At 43.8% G+C, this 18,509-nt stretch overlaps 1 protein-coding gene across 6 annotated transcripts in view; it reads right to left on the bottom strand.

Annotated features, from left to right (window-relative positions):
* Positions 1 to 13,750, bottom strand: part of sh2d4a (SH2 domain containing 4A) — a 37,902-nt gene extending 24,152 nt beyond the window's left edge. For 3 of the 6 annotated variants that reach the window (XM_041212576.1, XM_041212844.1, XM_041212750.1), the window contains exons 1-3: positions 13,257 to 13,750; positions 9,111 to 9,399; positions 248 to 407 (exon numbers count right to left, since the gene is read on the bottom strand). In XM_041212576.1, coding sequence (XP_041068510.1) covers positions 248 to 407; positions 9,111 to 9,276 — 326 coding nt within the window. In that variant the 5' untranslated portion in view covers positions 9,277 to 9,399; positions 13,257 to 13,750. Of the gene's footprint in view, positions 1 to 247; positions 408 to 9,110; positions 9,400 to 13,251 lie in introns of all 6 variants that reach the window. The other 3 variants (XM_041212661.1, XM_041213018.1, XM_041212927.1) reach the window with 3 other exon arrangements.
* Between the last annotated feature and the right edge of the window lie 4,759 nt (positions 13,751 to 18,509).

Here is an 18,509-nt window from a genome sequence, read left to right as displayed (position 1 = left end):
TGCCCTCTGAAATGACCTAGCAAGGGCAAATAGGGATGGCATTGCCAGCAATGTCCATACCCCATGAAATAATAAAAGACATGGGAAGATTTTTGACACACAGCGGCCAGTCAACACTCTACTGTATTTTATCTTTTGAGGACAGTTCAAAAAGGTAATTCTGGCACTGCAGGTTTGATTTTCGTATCCAGTCACTAGAGGCTATAAATATGATCAATGCTAGAAGGAATAAAAGAATATTTCATACCTCAGTTCTCCTGCCTCTTTCTGAGCTTGTTGCCTTGCTCTCTCTGCAATTATTTCATCACAGATTTGGTCATAGGGTTTGTCTCCTGAGCCTTCACCCATTACCCAGACCCACACGTCGTTATCCGCTGCCAGCAACCAATTCACTGATTTCCCATTTTCTGCACATGAAAAAAAAGAGTTTGAAGGCCATTTTAAGTATTTGCTAAAGGCAAACAGAGATCCTTGCAGAATTGTGCATTGCAGTCTTTCATAGTACTGCTCCTCAAATACCACAACTGAGAGGTGAGTGTACCAATGCAGGATGTGCTGGGCGTACCAACGTTCCAGTACACAGCATGTGCCAATATGTAGGGTGTGTCTGTGCCAAAGTGTACCAACACACAGAGTTTAACTGGTCAGCTTAAAAAGTTAAGAGTTAATATGGGGATTAGGAAGGGGCAAGAGTAGGAATCCGAGGGAAGTGGGGGGGTGAAATGGGAAAGAACACACTTTCTCTGCCAGCCTGTAACCTTCAGCTTCTCCGCAACTTTAGTTACCACAGTGCCCCTTTCATTTTTCCTTTCAGTGGGGACGTGTGACAAGGAAAGGACCCAAGGGGGACAGTAAGCTGCCTTTAATGATGGAGATTGTGTGCAAAATGTGATCTGCAGTCTATGGTGCCCACCTCTAACAATCTAACTCACCATCCTGAACCATCCTAAAAAAAACTACCAAACAATGCTCTCGCTTGAGAATCACTCCCACGAATTTGTGTATGTATGTATATTTGGAGCAGTTAATGGCTGTCTCAAAACTTTCCATTAAAAGGACAGTACTGTTTGCCATGAGTACACAATAAAGCTTTTATTCTCTATCTTAGAATTCCCTCAATGAGCAGCAGTGGCATCATCTGATCTTCAATGAATTCACAATATAGATTTTGTAAAATCTTCCCATCATAAACAGATCTCAGTGAAAGAGGCATCTATATTGATGGCTCAAAATACCCATCTGAAAGGTTTCTTCCTGCAGAGTTCTATCTTCCCTGCCTCTCATGGGAGTTGTAAATTGTACTGGCGTATGAGCTCCAGAGTTTCCAACAGATCTATAACAGAGAGCTCGACTACCTGTTCTTCCTGCACCAACAAGCCCTCCAACTGCGAAAGATGTCACAGCAGAGATCGACTCAGTCCTCATAAGATGCCACCCTCTTGTGAGGGCTAATGATTAGTTAACAGGATAAGTCTCCATTCCATATTAGCCATGGCTCAGTGGGGAGGCTCACTTGCCTTGGAGTCAGAAGGCTCTGGGTTCAAGTCCCACTCCAAAGACTCAAGTATAAAATCAAGGTGATATTCCAGTGAAGGACTAAGGCACTGTCAGGGATGTCGTCTTTCAGATGAGATATTAAACAGAGGCCCTGCCTACCCTCTCAAATGGTCATAGCACACTTTTGACAAAGAGCAGAGGAGGTTTGCTTGGTATCCACATAGAATTTTACAACCAATTTTGACCCAACTGGTCTATGCCCCACATGAGCATCTCCCCATCTTCCTCCATCTCACCTTATCAACATATCCTTTTTCTCTCTCTCCCTCATTCTCTATCATGTTTCTCTTAAATGGATCAATGCTATTTGTCTCAGTGAATTCCACATTTTCTCCAGTTGGTGTGGTCACAAATTTGCCATCTGCCTGGTGATTGCACCAGGCAAAAATTATACCCTGGTTCTTTCTCTGCAGATTGGCAGCTGATTCTAAACTCCTAGCTCCAACATAAAATCAGAATGATCAATTCTCTTGATAAAAGACTTGCTTGATAGACTCGAAGCTCCTAAGTAATGGGGTTCTTTTCCCCCGTCATCTTGCTTCCTCATGTGATTATGATCTCCAATACCCACATCCCAACTCTCCCTTTCCCATGCTTCATTTCTCCTTCAGTGTTACTTTTCAATCACTGGGTGGGGAGGCCTGTAATAACACATTCACTGAATTTCTTGGTGAAGAACATGGCTTGTTCCTGGAAGAGTGGCCAAAGATCTGGACCTCATCATTTGGGGGAAGCTCAATATTGAGCCCAACCCCACTGATGTAGGAACATAGGAGTAAGCGTAGGCCATTCAGCCTCTGAAGCCTGCTTCACCACTCAGTTAGATCATGACAGGTAGGAATCTCCCAAATCCATTTTGCCACTCCAGCTTCATATTTCGTGATATCCTTAAATTGAACAAAAATCTATCAATCTTGGTCTTAAAAGCTCCAATTAGTACAGAATCCCTAGCCTTTTGGCAGAGAGAACTCCAGATTTTTGGTAGTCAACATTGATCCCTCAACCGACATCAATAAAAATTGATTTTCTGGACATTACCGCTTTGTTATTTGTGGGATCTTGCTGTGCACAAATCGGTTGTGGTGTTTACTGGATTAAAACAGTGGCTACACCCCAAAAGTGCTTAATTGACTGTAAAGCGCTTTGAGACCCAAGGACATGAATGGTACCATAGAAATTCAAGTACTTTCTTCACTTTTATCCATCTGCTCTCTTCTCTGCCATCAAAATTTGAGGTCCTCCACAGGTCAGTTAATTCAGCATTGATAATTCAAACCTAGTGTCAACATGGTTCACCCACACATCAGGTGCTGGGCTGGCATATTTATCTATGGCAAATGAAAGCTTCACTTGTCCCCATTTGATCTTTTCACACTCTTCTGGGCAACTTCAATTCAAGTGGAAAATTGCAGAGCACTGTACCACAAGTCACTAATTAACATCAGTTCCTGATTAAAATGCACACTTAGATTAAGCAGCACCATGTAAAACATACACAAAAAATGATAGCTTTGGCAGGGAAGACAAACTCTCCCTTTCCAGCTTCCTTCACATCAGGGGGAAGAGAGCTTGGAGTTCGCTCGTTGATACTTATTTTGACAAACCAGTACCGACACACCAACAACTCTATCCCTCAAGTCTGTGCTTATTCTGTGGTTTAATTTTCTGAGGAAATTCTCAAGTATGTAAGACAAACAAAATTTCCAATCACTAAAATTTCATCCTGTTTACTTCCCTTCTGGACTCCAAAAGGGGTAATTTTGCAATTACCAAATGTTGAAAGCTTTGCCTGAAACACCAGACAAAATCAAATTTTGTCATTGAACTAACTTCTTTCCCCCCTCATGCTGCACTTAGAAAAACTAGTACAGGTCGGATGTAGAAGTTTCCAACCACAAGTACTTAGCATTTTTTAAAATTATAAAACAATTAAAAACTATGGTACGGTAGTTGAAAATGACTGATTTGCAGAATTGTGGGGAAAGAGCAAAGTAGTGGGACCAATTGGATAACTTTCAGGCAGACAGGCTTGTATTCATATTCAAGCATTTATATTTACTGCCAAAGAAGTACTTTGAATGTGGTCACTGTTGTAATGTAGGAAACACGGCAGCCAATTTGCACATAGCAAGCTCCCACATCACACTACTGTTTAATGACCAGATAATCTGTTTTCGTGATGTTGATTGAGGGATAAATATTGACATGGGGATAACTCCCCCTGCTCTTCAAACTAGTGCCAAGGGATCTTTTACAGCCAACCAAGCAGACAGGTGTTATCCTCAGGATAACATCTCATCTGAACGAAGGGATCTCCCAACAGTGCAGCACTTCAGTACTGTACTGCAGCAGTGGCCTTGATTTTTGTGCTTAAGTCCTAGCGTTCATCTTGAACCCAGAATCTTGTGACTCAGGCGAGTGTGCTACCAAGTTGATCACAGCAGACGCATAATGCTGAATGGTCTATTTCAGTGTTTTATTATAATTGTACTTTTATTATAATTGTACTTGCTGTATAGCGTAGATAGGAGAAACTTTCCCCCTTAGAGGTGGTGTCAATAACCAGGGGATTTAAGGTAAGGTGCAGGACGTTTAGAGGGGATTTGAAGAAAAATTCTTTCACCTAGAGGGTAGTTGGACTCTGGAGCACACTGCCTGAGGGGGTAGTAGAGGCAGGAACCCTCATAATATTTGTGAAATATTCAGATGAGCACTTGAAATGCCATAGCATACAGGGCTATGGGCCAAGTGCTGAAAAATGGGATTAGAAGAGATAGGTGCTTGATGGCCAGCATGAGCACAATGGGCCAAAGGGCCTGTTTCTGTGCTGTATAACACTCTAATTCTATATACCTATGCATAGGCATCCTACTTATAACATGATCCCTTTCTCAAAAGTGCAACACTGCAGTCAACATTACAGAGGGCCCATGCAGCAAAATTAATTTGATCCCCACAAAAGCATTTCCTCTTTGTTTTGCCATTTCAAACAGCTTCCATTAGTTTCTAAATTCGGTTTGCCCTTCAGTGCAGTTGGGAACATACACTCTTTCTCCAATTGCAATCCAGGCTCCACTGATTTGAATTTGGTTCCCAATGTCTATATTCTGTCTGACTGAGCCGTGTTTTTACTGTGAGTTTTGAAAAATAAGAATGCTGGAAGTACTCAGCAGGTCAGGCAACATCTGGGAAGAGAAGCAGAGTTAACGTTTCAGATTGAGATGACCTATCATTCAAACACTGCTGTTATTTCAGGTTTCCAGCATTGGCAGTAATTGACTCTGCATTAGCATTCTAAATCAACAGCTGGGAGCTTCAAGTGAAATGAAAATTGAGAGCAAGGTTCACTGCTTAGCAGTGGGGAAACTGAGCTTAAAAAAAAGCATTTGCCCTTTGCTCCAAAGGCACTCCTACTTAACAGGTAAAAAGGGGAAAAGAATCCAGTCCACCTACAGCAGCTAGAGTAAGGTGAAGCATGGTGCTAGCTTGTGAATTTTAATTCAGAAATCTTTAATGGTGCAGTGCAACAGTCGATCGGAATCTGGTGCCATCCTTCCAGTTCTGCATTTATAAGGCACCCTGCCCCAAACTTCAGTCCGTTACCATCTTTAAAAAGGATAAAGAGGAATAGAAGGAGGCACAAAATTTTTACAAAGATGGTGCAGAATGGAGACGTCATGCTTAGCAGGAACGGCTGATAAGGCTAGGGCCCTTCTCTCTAGAAGAAAAGCGGCTGAGAGGTGACCTGCTGAAGGTTTAAGATTATGAAAGGGTGTGATACAGTAGATGTAGAGAATGTAAGGAGGGCCAGAACTAGGGCCCATAAATAAAAAAGCAGTAATTAATAAATCCAATAAGGAATTTAGGAGAAACTCCTTAACCAGAGAGCAATCAGAATGCACATCTTACTACCACAAGGAGCAGTTGAGGCGAGTAGAATGGATGCATTTAAGGAGAAGCTAAAGAAACACATGAGGAAGAAGGGAATAGAAGGATGTGTATATAAGGTTCGATGAAAGAAATGGGAGATCAATTGGGGTGAATAGCATCTACTGCACCAAAGCAGGCCACGTAAATCAAAGAGAGCTCATAGGGATATAGGGAGAGGAAGTAGCAGGAGCCAAGAGAGGGTCACTTATTGGATATCGTAATGCTCAAACAAACAGAGAACCAACAACCAATTAGAATGAGTGGGTATGCTTCTGGATCCACAATCCGAGTGGAAACAACTCAGTAAGGAGAAATCAGCCAACAGGAAAACCTAAGCAAGGGTAAAATAACCCTCTACTTTTAACCCAAAGAGGGCATAAATTACTGAGGGAGGCAGTGGCATAGCCACAAAACAAGTATTCCAGAGAGCCAGGCTCTGGGGTCCCCGAGTTCGAATCCCACCATAGAAGATGGTGAAATTTGAATTCAATAAAAATCTGGAATTAAAAATCTGAGGATGATTGCCGACTGGCATAAAAACTCATCTGGTTCACTAATGTCCTTTAGGGAAGGAAATCTCCTGCCCTTACCTCGTCTGGCCTACATTTGACTCTGGACCCACAGCAATATGGTTAGCCCTTAAATGCCCTCTGAACTAGCACAATTAGGGATGGGCCTAGACCATCGCCTAGCCAGCAATGCCCACATGCCATGAACGAATAAAAAAGTTATTTTTGGTTTTCGCTTTAGCCTTTTAGAAAGTGTGCATCTTTTGCGAGAATGTGTAGGAAAAAAGACAAGGGCCCAATAAAGCATCATTAATTTGGCACTGTGGGACCCAGTGAGCGCGCACACCTTGACTTTTGATCTCAAAGGTTTGGGTTTAAATCTAGCCCAGATCAGTGGAGTGAAACCACCCTCTCCCCTCCCTGCTGCCTAAATTAGCAAAAGAATGATTCAGTTAGTGGTTTGCATTTGCCTATATATTTTGTTCAAATGTTGAATGAGAACAGGATCCAGGGTATTAGCTTCAAGAAGTTACAGAATTAACATTAAAATCAGCAAGTGCATGAGATTCAAAAAAAAAAGTGTCTTCAGCTCCCTCAGTGTTGTCTGACTCAGATTCCTCCTGGCCTTAAATATACAAATATTGCCGTCCCACACAGGAGACACTTCGCCCAAGCACCTAAATCATTACCTCGAGTAATTCCCCTACGATATGAGACACTGCTCTTGTTTATCTTTCCCTTTGAGAGCCTAGATTAGTCTTTCTAAACTCTAAAGGCATGGGAAAGGCCCCAACAAGCATTTGGCGTTCACTGAAAGCCCTGCCTGTCCCGCCCCACAATAAACAAGCAGAAGCAGTCTGACCCTGCACAGAATGCAATAGTGTGACAGCTGAGGCTCCCATTAGTGAAATTCACTCTCCAGAGGGCAACATGAAGTGAATCCCACAGCAGCTCACTGTTGTTCCCATTCCAATTCTACATCAACATGATCAATGTTCAGGCACCTATTGTTAGAGGTGACCTTGGCTGGGGCATATTACCTGAAGTGCTTTAATCTTAAAGGTAGGGATTAGTCAGGCTACCATGTTGCTAAACACAACAACAATTTACACACAATTTAGATTATTGTAAATAAACAAATAAATCAATTATACAAAGCCTTTAATATAGAAAAAATCTAATGGTGCTTCACAGGAGCTCAATTAAATGCAAATGAGGTGGTGTACATTCCATAGTAGCTGCTGAAGGTTTAAGATTATGAAAGGGTGTGATACAGGATGTAGAAAATGTAAGGAGGGCCCATAAATAAAAAGCAGTAATTAATAAATAGGTTTTCAGGAACATATTAAAAAGGAGGAGGAAAGGTCAAGTGGTTGAGGAATTCCAGAGTGTAAGGATTAGATGGTTGAAGACACGGCCACCAATGGTTGGGTGAACTGAAAGTGATGCAGAAGCAGCCATAACTGGAGGAACACAGATCTTGGGGGGGCGGGGTGGTGGGGGGCAGGTTACTTTGATAGGAAGGGAGGAGACCATAAATGTGAGAAATGTGAGATGAGAATTTTAAATTGCATGTGTTGGCTGACTGGGGACAAATACACGTCACTAAGGGCAGGGTCAACAAGTGAGCTGGGCTTATGATAGGATACAAACGTTAGTTTATCAATTGTTTTTAATTATAAACAGGTGGAGGGCATGAATTGGGTTTTCACTTGAGCAGATGTAGACAGACATTTACTGAAACTGGGGCGGAGTTAAGTTAGGAGGGAGCTGTGTGCTTGTAATGTTTCATTCTAACTAAATGTTAGACTGTAAAGATTGGGCTCTAATTCTATCCTTTGACTATTGGCTTTCTTGAATATGACAACAGATAGTAAAGATTTGGATGGGCTGAAGTTTATGTAGGGTGGCTACAAGAGCATTTGGGATACACAGGTCTGGAGGTAATGAAGGTCGATGAAGATTTCAGCAGCAGACGGGCTGAGGTAGGATGGAAGAGGTGGATGGAAGTCGGCAGTCATTATGACGGAGAGGATAAGGGGCAAAATATGCACAGAGGCTGCAAGCAGTCTGCCAAAACCCCAGATATTGAATCTAGAAAGATTCTTTTACTGGAGACAGTAGGAATGAAGCAGGAAGATATCAAAATGCCATCGCCCAAGAAACAGAGGAAAGGTTGCAATGTTATAAACAATGCAGCTATCTTCAAGATACCAGCTGAAATCATGGGTTCTTTAAACTGAGTTGTGCTCTCCTATAACATCTCTGCTCTAAGCAGAATATTGGCCATAGTAAATGTTTTCTAATCATTCCCTTATCCATTTTCTGGCACACTGACAAACATGGATTAGCACAGCTGGCAGCTGTGAGTGATCAGGCACAAGAGATTTGGAAGGCTAGTCATTCTACAATCTTACAGCACAGAAAGAGGCCATTCAGCCCACCATGTCTGTGATGGCTATTTGAAAGAACTATCTAATTAGTTCCACTCCCCACTCTTTGTCCATAGCCCTGCAAAGATTTCCTTTTCAAGATTAGATCGAATTCCCTCTTGAAAGCTACTATGGAATGTACTTCCAACACCCTTTCAGGCAGTGCATTTCAGGTCAAGACAACTTGCTGTGTCAAGAGTACTCTCCTCCTCATGGTAAATTTGTCCCCTCTGATTACCTATCCTTCTACACTGGAAACAGTTTCTCCCAATTTACTGAAACAAAACTTTTAAATCTCTGTTAAATCTCCCATTAACCCTTTCCATTCAAAAGAACCACCACCTTAAAAAATGCAATACATTTTATATGGATTTTTGTTTAAAAAGCCTTTGGGCCCAGTGACAAGACAAAAATGATAAAAGCAAAATACTGCAGATGCTGGAAATCTGAAACAAAAGCTGCTGGAAAAAGTCAGCAGATCAGACAGCATCTGTGGAGAGAAAGACAGAGTTAATGTTTTGAGTCCGTATGACTCTTCTTCAGAACTAAAGAGAAATAGCAATGTGGTGAAATACACACTGGTTAAGAGGGGGAGTGGGACAGGTGAAGCTGGATAGAAGGTCAGTGATAGGTGGAGGCAAAGGAGAGATTGTAAAAGATGTCAAAAGACAAATCAGCTCACTTGTTGGAGGCTCTCTTTCCTTCGGCTCCAGTTTTTCTTCCCTTTCCTTCCACCTTCGAATCTGTTCCTGTCTCATTTTAAAAAACAGTATCTGCTTTTGTTCTTCATTTAGTTCAGCCAGAAGCTCTGGTTCAATGTACATGGTGTCCAATATTTGCTGCAGCATTCTCAAAGCTTTGCTCTTTTAACAGTTCCTCCAATGCAAAACAAACCCAAGGTCACAGTCTGTCAAACAGCTGAAAAGTCAGGAGTAACCCAAAGCCAAATTAGTGCTTCTTGTTCTGGTCACCTAAAAAGTAAAAGCAGAGTTTTAAAAAAAAAATTATTCATTCACATGGATGCAGGCAATGCTGGCAAGGCCAATACTAGTTGCCCATCCCCAATTACTCTATGGTATTACCATAGAGTATGTGGTTTTGAGAATACAACCGAGTGGCTTGCTAGGCCATTTCGGAGGGCAGTTAAGTGTAAATCAGATTGCTATGGGTCTGATGTCATATACTGGTCGTACCAGGTAGGGGCAGTGAAGATTCCCTTCCCCAAAAAGGACATTGGTGAACCAAATGGATTTTTACTTCAGTCCAGTATTTTCATGTTCACAATTACTGATGTGTGCTTTTTATTCAAGAATTTATTTAAGGAATTGAATCTAAGTTTTTCAACTGCTGTGGTGGGATTTGAACCCATGACCCTGGATTATCAGTCCAGCCCTCATAACATTACCACTATACTACGGCCTAGTCACCCTGACCAAATGCAAGGGTTAAACCTAACATTTTTATTATTCTTGCCCCAAACAGAATTGGATAAAAAAACGACTTGCATTTAGGTGGTGCCTTCCAAGACCTCTGGCTGGAATGTGCATTGGGGCGACCTATGAAGTACTTTTAAAATGTAGACGCTGTTTTTAAATGTTGGAAAAGGAACAGCCAATTTGCATACAAGAAGCTCCCACAAACAGCAGTGCAATAATGACCAGGTAATCTGTTTTTCTGATGTGGATTGAGGGATTAGTGTCAGCCACAATGCCAGGGATAACTAAGTAAAAAGAATTGTGGGTGGGGGCTAGGAGGTGGGAAAGAGTCAAAGTGATATTCTAAATGCATGTGTGTAAACATCACTAAATTTATTATTTCAAATCAAATGCAGCCACTGCCTTTGACATCAAGATAGCATTTGGCTGAGTGTGGCATCAAGGAGCCCCTAGCAAAACTGGAGTCAATGGGAATCAGGGGGAAACCTGTTGATTGGAGTCATACCTAGCACAAAGGAAAATGGTTGTATTTGCTGGAGATCAATCATCTCAGTTCCAGGACATCACTGCAGCAGTTCCGCAGGGTAGTGTCCTAGGTCCAACCATCTTCAGCTGCTTCAATCACCTTCCTTCAATCATAAGGTCAGAAATGGGGGATGTACACTGATGATTGCACAATGTTCAGCACCATTCATGACTCCTCAGATACTGAAGCAGTGCATGTCTAAATGCAGCAAGCCTGAACAATATTCAAGCTTGGGCTGACAAGTGGCAAGTAACATTCAGGCCACACAAGTGCCAAGCAATGACCAGCTCCAACAAGAGAGAATCTAACTGCTCCTTGACATTCAATGGCATTACCATTGCTGAATCCCCCACTATCAACATGTTGGGGGTGACCATTGACCAGAAACTGAACTGGACTAGCCACACAAATACTGTGACTACAACAGCAGGTCAGAGGCTAGGAATCCTGTGGCGAATAACTCACCTCCTGACTCCCCAAAGCCAGTCCACCATCTACAAGGCACAAGTCAGGAGTGTATGAAATACTCCCCACTTGCCTGGATGAGTGCAGCTCCCACAACACAAGAAGCTAGACACCATCCAGGAGAAAGCAATCCGCTTGATTGTTTGTGGGTAGGGTGCCATTCACTCCCTCCAGCACCGACGCTCAGTGGCAGCAGTGTGCACCATTTATAAAATGCACTGCAGGAACTCACCAAGGCTCCTTAGACAGCACCTTCCAAACCCACGGCCATTACCATCTAGAAGGAAAAGGATAGCAGATATTTGGGAACACCATCTGGAAGATCCCCTCCTAACCACTCACCATCCTGACTTGGAAATATATCACTGTTCCTTCACTGTCACCGAGTCAAAATCCCGGAACTCCCTCCCTAACAGTGCTGTGGCTGTACTCACATCACATGGACTGCAGCAGTTCAAGTCGGCAGCTCATCACCACCTTCAAGGGCAATTAGAGGTGGGCAATAAATGCTGGCCTAGCCAGCGACGCCCTCATTCCATGAGCGGATATAAAAAGAAACTGCAGAGCATGAGTGGGATTCAAGGAGAAAAGCTCAATTTCTTGCAACTTGCGTGCCAATCAAGGAGAGTAGGAACAATAGGACAGTACCCCATCATACACACCTCCTAAAAAAGGTGTGTAAAAGAACTTCAGTAGAAATGTGGGCATGTTGCTGGGATCAGACACGGCTCAGTGATGGCACTTGCATGTCAGAATCAGAATGTCTTGGCTTCAAGCCTGAGGCCAGAGCACATAATCTAGGTTGATTTTCCAGTACGGTACCAAGGGAGTGCTGCATTGTGGGAGAAGCCATCTTTCAGAGACAGAGAAATCTTACGACTGGAGCGGCTGGGTGGCTGGCTCCTGTTTCTATGTTAACTGTGCATCATTTACATGAGTGCCCTGAAAAACTACTGAAATTCTTGCCAGACAATTCTACTGATAAAGGATCACTTCTTCCAAAACCACAAAACATCCAATGATTCATCAGAATAGAATGCATTATGTCCTGGAACTCTAAAATGACATGGTATTTGATAATTCCAAAAGTATCACAAGATGGACTGCACATGAAACAAACAGGCAAGCTTATAACTTGTCAAATAAGAGAGATTTCGAGCAAAATTAAAATACTTTACTGCGTTCTGAACTGCAACACAGACTTGCACTGACTGAACATATGAATTACGAGGAGTAGGCCACTCATCCCCTCGAGCCTGCCCTGCCATTCAATAAGATCATGGCTGATCTGAATATAACCTCAATCCCACATTCTTGCCGACCCCCATTGACCTTTTACCCCCTTGTTAATCAAGAACCCATCTAGCGCTTCCTTAAAAAAATATTCAAAGACTCTTGGCAAGGGCCCCTCTAATGTGCAGGCACATAATGGAATGACGTTCTTCGGGGGATCATCACTAGCAATAGAGTGTTCTTCATCAACAGTGTGCTGTATGAGTCATGGCTGCAAGGGGCCAGGGTGAAGAAAGTCACATTCTGCATTCTGTTTTAATTCCCATTTAAAGAGAAAATTTCATGAAAATGTGACTAAGCCGAATGGTTGTAATTGGAAACACACAGCACCATCAGGCTTCTGGAGTTTCTGCCAAGAATTCCATTTAAACTGAAACTTTTATTTAGCATTTTATTGAGTTTAGGAATTGAAATTCTTCCTCTTGCTCAACTATAATGAACTCTCTGTTGCACAGTGGAGTAAGTAGTCGACGGGCAGATCAGCCAAGCAAACTCATCCCAAATCTGAAATAAACCATCCTCTCACCTTAATTCCTCTGACAGCAGATCGGCATTTTCCAAATGCTGCCAAATGCTGTTGAGTATTTCCAACATTTTCTGTTTATTTTAAAGGCATTTTCAAGGGTTCGCTTTAACCGTGACATCGAAAGCCCCAGAGATTAAAGGCAGCGCACTTGAAAGTTACTTTAATTAGGTGATACAATCCCTAGTTTGTCACGCGTTGTTTGTTTCACACACAAACTCAATTACTTTTAAACTCCCCCTTGAAACCGTAAGCAAACGTGCAATGCCACCGATTGCAGGGCGAAAGCCGGGGAGGTTAACTTTCACAGAGCAGCTTCGCACCTCTCAGAGGGGGTGCGATTGTTTTGGAACTTGTCGTGGGGAAACGTGAGGAACCACCACTCACTCCACCACACCCCCCCCCCCCCACCCTCCCTCCAAACCCACCGGGACCACGAAGTCCAGGCTTAGTTTGCTCCCAAGGAAGAAAGGTGCAAGAAATTCCCTCGCGGGGCAAGTTGATCTAAAAGTGAGAGAGAGAGAGAAAAAAAACACAATCCGAATGCGAGAGCCACCGACAGGAACGAGGACAAACTCACCGCACCTGGGTCACCGGAGTCGGGTCTCCCTTCCCCACCGCTCAAGAAAAAAAGATCAGGAAGTTCGATCGATCCAACTATTTCGACCATCGAATGAGAGGCGGGCTTGCGGTATTGACCCCAGTCCTTGGATGATAACAGGCTGTGACAGTCCCGGGTGCGCCAGGGACAGTCCCGGGTGCGCCAGGGACAACCCCACCACCACCCCCTTCCCTTCTTCTCCTCCGCTGCTTGGGATAAAAACTCTCCGCAGAGACGCCAAGTCTTCGGCCGCAGAGGAGAGAGCGACGCCTGTGCGAATTCTCTAAATGCCAAACGTGGCCGGTGGGACCCACCCTGGTGCTGGAAAACACAGCGGCCCAAGTGCAAGCGCCGGGGCGGCGAAGCCAGCCGCTTTGACCCTGAACCCGGGCGGTCTCTCCCCCCTCACCGCCCGTCCACGGAGCTTCCAGCAGCCGCACACCTCGGCGAGGTTCCCCGCATTCCAGCCCACCGCCTCATTGACATAGACCCGCCCCTTTCCCAACCAACCGACCAATCAAACGCCGCTCGCCCACCCCGCGCGGAGCCCCGCCCCCCTTTCCCCTCTGGTTGCACCTTTACCTGCGAACAGGGCGGGGCGTGGGCGGGGCGAAGGGTCCCAGGCTGGGCCCAGGTGATAGGTGATAGACAGTCCGCTGTAGCCAATCGGGCCTCGGACAACCAGTTTTGGCCGGAGGTCCCGTGAAAGGCACAGGTCCCAGGGAATGGGGATCATGTCCCGCCGCGCCGAAACTGCGGGAAAACTCAGCGGCACCAGATCCTGAATGGAAGAGAGAGTGAGAGACAAGGATTAGGAAAAAGGAAGGGAGGGTTAGGGAGGGAAAACACACAGACCAAGAGAGAGGGCAAGGGCAGTGGATGATATAAGAGATCGGTGAGCTAATGGAAAATGCATTAAAGGAATTACAGAAACAGAGAAGGTGTCAATGACTGAGGCACAGGTTGGGGGAAGGCTCAGGGATTCGGGTTTGAACTTAAAGTAGATCAGAAATACAAGGTGGGGGAGGGGTCTGCCAGCTCGGAAAGGAAATAGAACAGACTAATGGAGAGGGCACCGTCCAGGTTGATGTTAGGGGAGGGCATGCAGTCCAGGTTAAATAAGGGCACAGTCCAGGTTAACGGGGACATAGTCTAGGTTAATGTGGGGGTGTACAGTTAAGGTTTTTTTATTGGTTCGTGGGATGTGGCGTTGCTGGCTAGGCGAGCATTTGTTGCCCATCCCTAATTGCCCTTGTTCAGAGGGCATTTAAGAGTCAACCATATTTCAGTGGGTCTGGGGTCACGCGTAGGCCATACCAGATAAGGACAGCAGATTTCCTCCCTTAAAGGACATTAGTGAACCAGGTGGCCGGAGGATAAGGGCTGTGGTTGATATAAGAGATCAGTAAGCTAATGGAAAATGCATTCAAGAAACAGAGAAGCTGTCAATGACTGAGACACAATCAATAATAGTTTTATGGTCATAATTCGACTTTTAATTCCAGATATTTATTGAATTCAATTTCAGCCATCCGCTATGGTGGGATTCAACCCCGGGTCACCGGGATATTACCCTGGGTCTCTGGATTACCAGTCCAGTGACAATACCACTATGCCATCACCTCCCTCCTTAATTTGCACATACACAGTCCAGTGGCAGCACAGGTTAATGAGGATGTACACAATCCAGGTTCGTGGGAGGGGGCATAGTACAAGTTAATATGAGGGAGTGCACAGTCCGGGTTAATGGGAGGGGTCACAGTTACAGGGGAAGAACGCAAACCCGGGTTGCACTCTGCGCTGACTAAGGTTCTAGAGCTGTCGGGCCCATTCATTGAGTTAGAGCGGAATTCCATGTATTTTCCGGTTTAATTTGATGAAAGGACCAGATGTTCTTGGGACTTGGACACATCGCTGAATATTATGAGGTTCAGAGAATCAATACTCACACCCACCAAGATAAAGCCGTGGAAACATTTTTTTTTCTCTCAGCTTTGATTCGTCATTGTGAGAAGCATAAAAATGAGTAACTTCCAGTAACTTCTCTTTAAAACCTACCATGACCTCCTGGATAGTGCATGAGTGGGTTTACAGCAGCCAGTCAGTAAAAGCTCAGTCCCTGAGTGACCACCTGAGGGAGCTCAGAGCCAGTTAACAAGCTGGTTCCTCCTAAATATCCAATAGCAGTTCATTTCTTCTGTGTTAAACAAAGCTTCTTGAAGATACACTTCTTAAACTCGAAAGCCAATGAAATCCGCATGACTGCTGATTGGATTAAAAAAAAACACAAGCATCAAACTGAGCCAATTCATACTGATGGTACTGAGTTATGTGCAAAGTAAAAACACATAGCTTGGCAACGTCTTTCTCAGTAAAATAAGAATATTTTCTGTCAAAACAAAATACTGTGGATGCTGGAAATCTGAAATAAAACAAAAAAAGCTGGAAATCTCACACCATTTGTACTTGGTGTTAGAATCATATATCACAAGACTGAAGTTTTCCTTTACAAAATGGAAGGATTTGGCATGTTCTGGACACGCGGATACTAATCTGGGATAACTGAGGGTTTTCTTGAGACAAGCTGGGAGACAAAAAGGTAATCACAAGGGAGGGAGAAAAAAAACTTGAGTTGTGAACCTACTTGTTTTGAAGGCAGTTGTTGGAGAACAAGCTGAGAAAGGAAGGCAACCTTGACTGGCTCCTTTTCTCTACCTTGCCTAAAATTATCTATCCAGCTCTACCCCTCACCACCTCCCCCCCCAAACAATTTATATTTCACCTCTTTTCTATTTTTACTTAGGTCTGTTGAAGAGTCATACAGACTCGAAACGTTAACTGTGTTCCTCTCCACAGATGCTGCCAGACCTGCTGAGTTTTTGCAGGTATTTTTATTTTTGTTTTGGATTTCCAGCATCCGCAGTTTTTTGCTTTTATTTTGCCGAAAGTTATGTCTGGCTATCAACCTGTCATCAGAGAACCCTCACCTGAGTGTAACTAGTCTACATTTGGACCTGCAAAGCTGAGACCAGTGGTCAAAACTTCCAGACATCCACTGGGAGCAGCGGCCCATCTTCACACGAGAGAACTGCAGGTCGACAGTGTCGAGACCCTGAGGGCTTTATCCTTCATTTTATAACACTCACCCTCCAAAGTCCATCTCTGCAAAGAGAATCTATCTGTTTGTCCTTTGTTTGTCTGTGTGTGTGCCAGGGCAATTCTTTTGGAAGAGATAGATAGTTTTACTTCTCGATTACAATACCAGTACTTGCGACTTGTTAAAATAAGTTTTGTTTTAAAATAAGTTAATCATCCTGAGTTTTGAAAGAAGTCTGGTCAGAATCTCTCTTCTGGGTACTAGAGGTACAGGTACGCAATTGGCCATTTCGGTGAGAAAATGAAACATTTACATTAATGGCATGGCCTGCGGACTAGTGGGGCTTGATAATTCATGCACTCCTCCCATCCCAGTCATAACACTTGGAACTATATCACTGTTCCTTCACTGTCACTAGGTCATAATCGTGGAGTTCTTTCCCTAACAGCATTGTAACTCTTTTAGAGTCCACCAAATAAACTCAATTAATAAAACAAGGGATAGAATAAAACACAGCCTCTAAATTAGGGAACTGCAAAACCAAAGACAAAATTTAAAGGAAACTTACAAACATCAAATCAAAATGTAATTAATGGGGTCGATAAAACACCCCAGTCCCCACAGCACCCACCGGGCACGGAAGGCCTCGACAGTGCCAGTGGACACCATGTGATCCCCCTCCATGGACCACCTGGTCATGAACGTTGCCACAGAAGAAGGGCAGTCAGTCGGGTCGGACGACCCTCTGGATCACCCACTGCCTGGGTCTGTTAATGACCAACTTGGTCAGGCCCAGGAGCAGATCAGTAGGTGTACTTACACCAAATGGACTGCAGCAGTTCAAGAAGGTGGCTCATCATCACTTTCTCAAGGGCAGTTAGGGCAATAAATGCTGGTCTTGCCAATGATATCTACAACCCTCACATTCATGAAAAAGAGATTCTCAGCCTCAAGAGTTTTCTTTCACTGGATCACCTCCTCAGAAATGTTCATTCACTGGACCCCCATCCCCTGAAAATTCTTTCACTGGATTCCCGCCCCCGGAGTGTTCTTTCACTGGACTGCCCCCTCAGAAGAAGGACAAATTAATTTGCATCAGTTTCAAACCTGAAATAGTTGCCATGCTGGGAACACAAGCCAGAAGCCCAATTCTCAAGTCTCACTCAAATTTGCGCCTTGGGCCACGTGCGCATGTTTATTGCCGCAATCTGTGAACGTCAATGGACACCTTGGGGAGCTCGACAATTCCATGAGGACAAAGTATGGCTAGCTGCTTCCCCAGCACTCACCTTCAGGTGTGTCTGAGGAGGAATAGAGAGGACGAGTTGGGTGACATGAGGCGTTTCAGCCAATTAGCCGCATTTACATAATTTCACTGTAGTATTTCCTTAGTTCATCAGTGCATGCACACATTAGAACTATCCCATCATAATTGCTGAATGTATTACATGTAATGTTGCCTGCAATAAGTTATTTTTTGACAGTTTTGCTTGAGAGCTATCGGTCTTTGTGCGAGTAACAGCTATTGACCATGGGCAAATGATCCCAGATGTTTTTGGGTGAGTGTTCCAGTTTCAGTCTTATGCCAGACGTCAATTGCAAAATAGGATTAGCCACAAGACAAGAAAACATTGATATGCCTTAAGTCTGCTCCATGTAGAATCTGCTGGCCAAATGCCCTTTTAGTTTTCAAGATAGCACAACAAAGGCAGCAACCACAAAGGTGGAGCTGGAGTTCTGAGGTCTTACACCTTGATGGCAATCTAGCAGGGCTGATGCAAATCAGCTGTGTGTCAAGGTGCCTGTTTTCTGTGTCTGGCATAACATCTGCATAGTCATTTATATGTGACTCCTCTGATCATATTTCATCTATGTCCAGTCCAGCAAATTAGTCAGATACGTTTTGTGAAAAAAAAGTAACTTTTGGTAAAAAAAAGTGGTCAGAACGGCTAGGTGTTTGTTCCCTTTATTTCTGGCAAACACTTAAAGCTGAGAAAAAATGAGAAAATCATTACCTCGCAGCTTTGTCCTTTGTAAGTGAGGTTTAGACCTCTGAATGAGCGATTACTTCCTTTCAGTGACTCAGTTGTTTCATATCTCCCATTGCATGCTGCTTGGCTGGGTCTGCCATCTCACAGAA

The sequence above is a fragment of the Carcharodon carcharias genome, chromosome 1 (assembly GCF_017639515.1).
Source record: "Carcharodon carcharias isolate sCarCar2 chromosome 1, sCarCar2.pri, whole genome shotgun sequence".
Lineage (NCBI taxonomy): Eukaryota > Metazoa > Chordata > Chondrichthyes > Lamniformes > Lamnidae > Carcharodon > Carcharodon carcharias.
The sequence above is the reverse complement of the archived record's forward strand: the minus strand, read 5'-3'. Positions and strand labels throughout refer to the sequence as shown.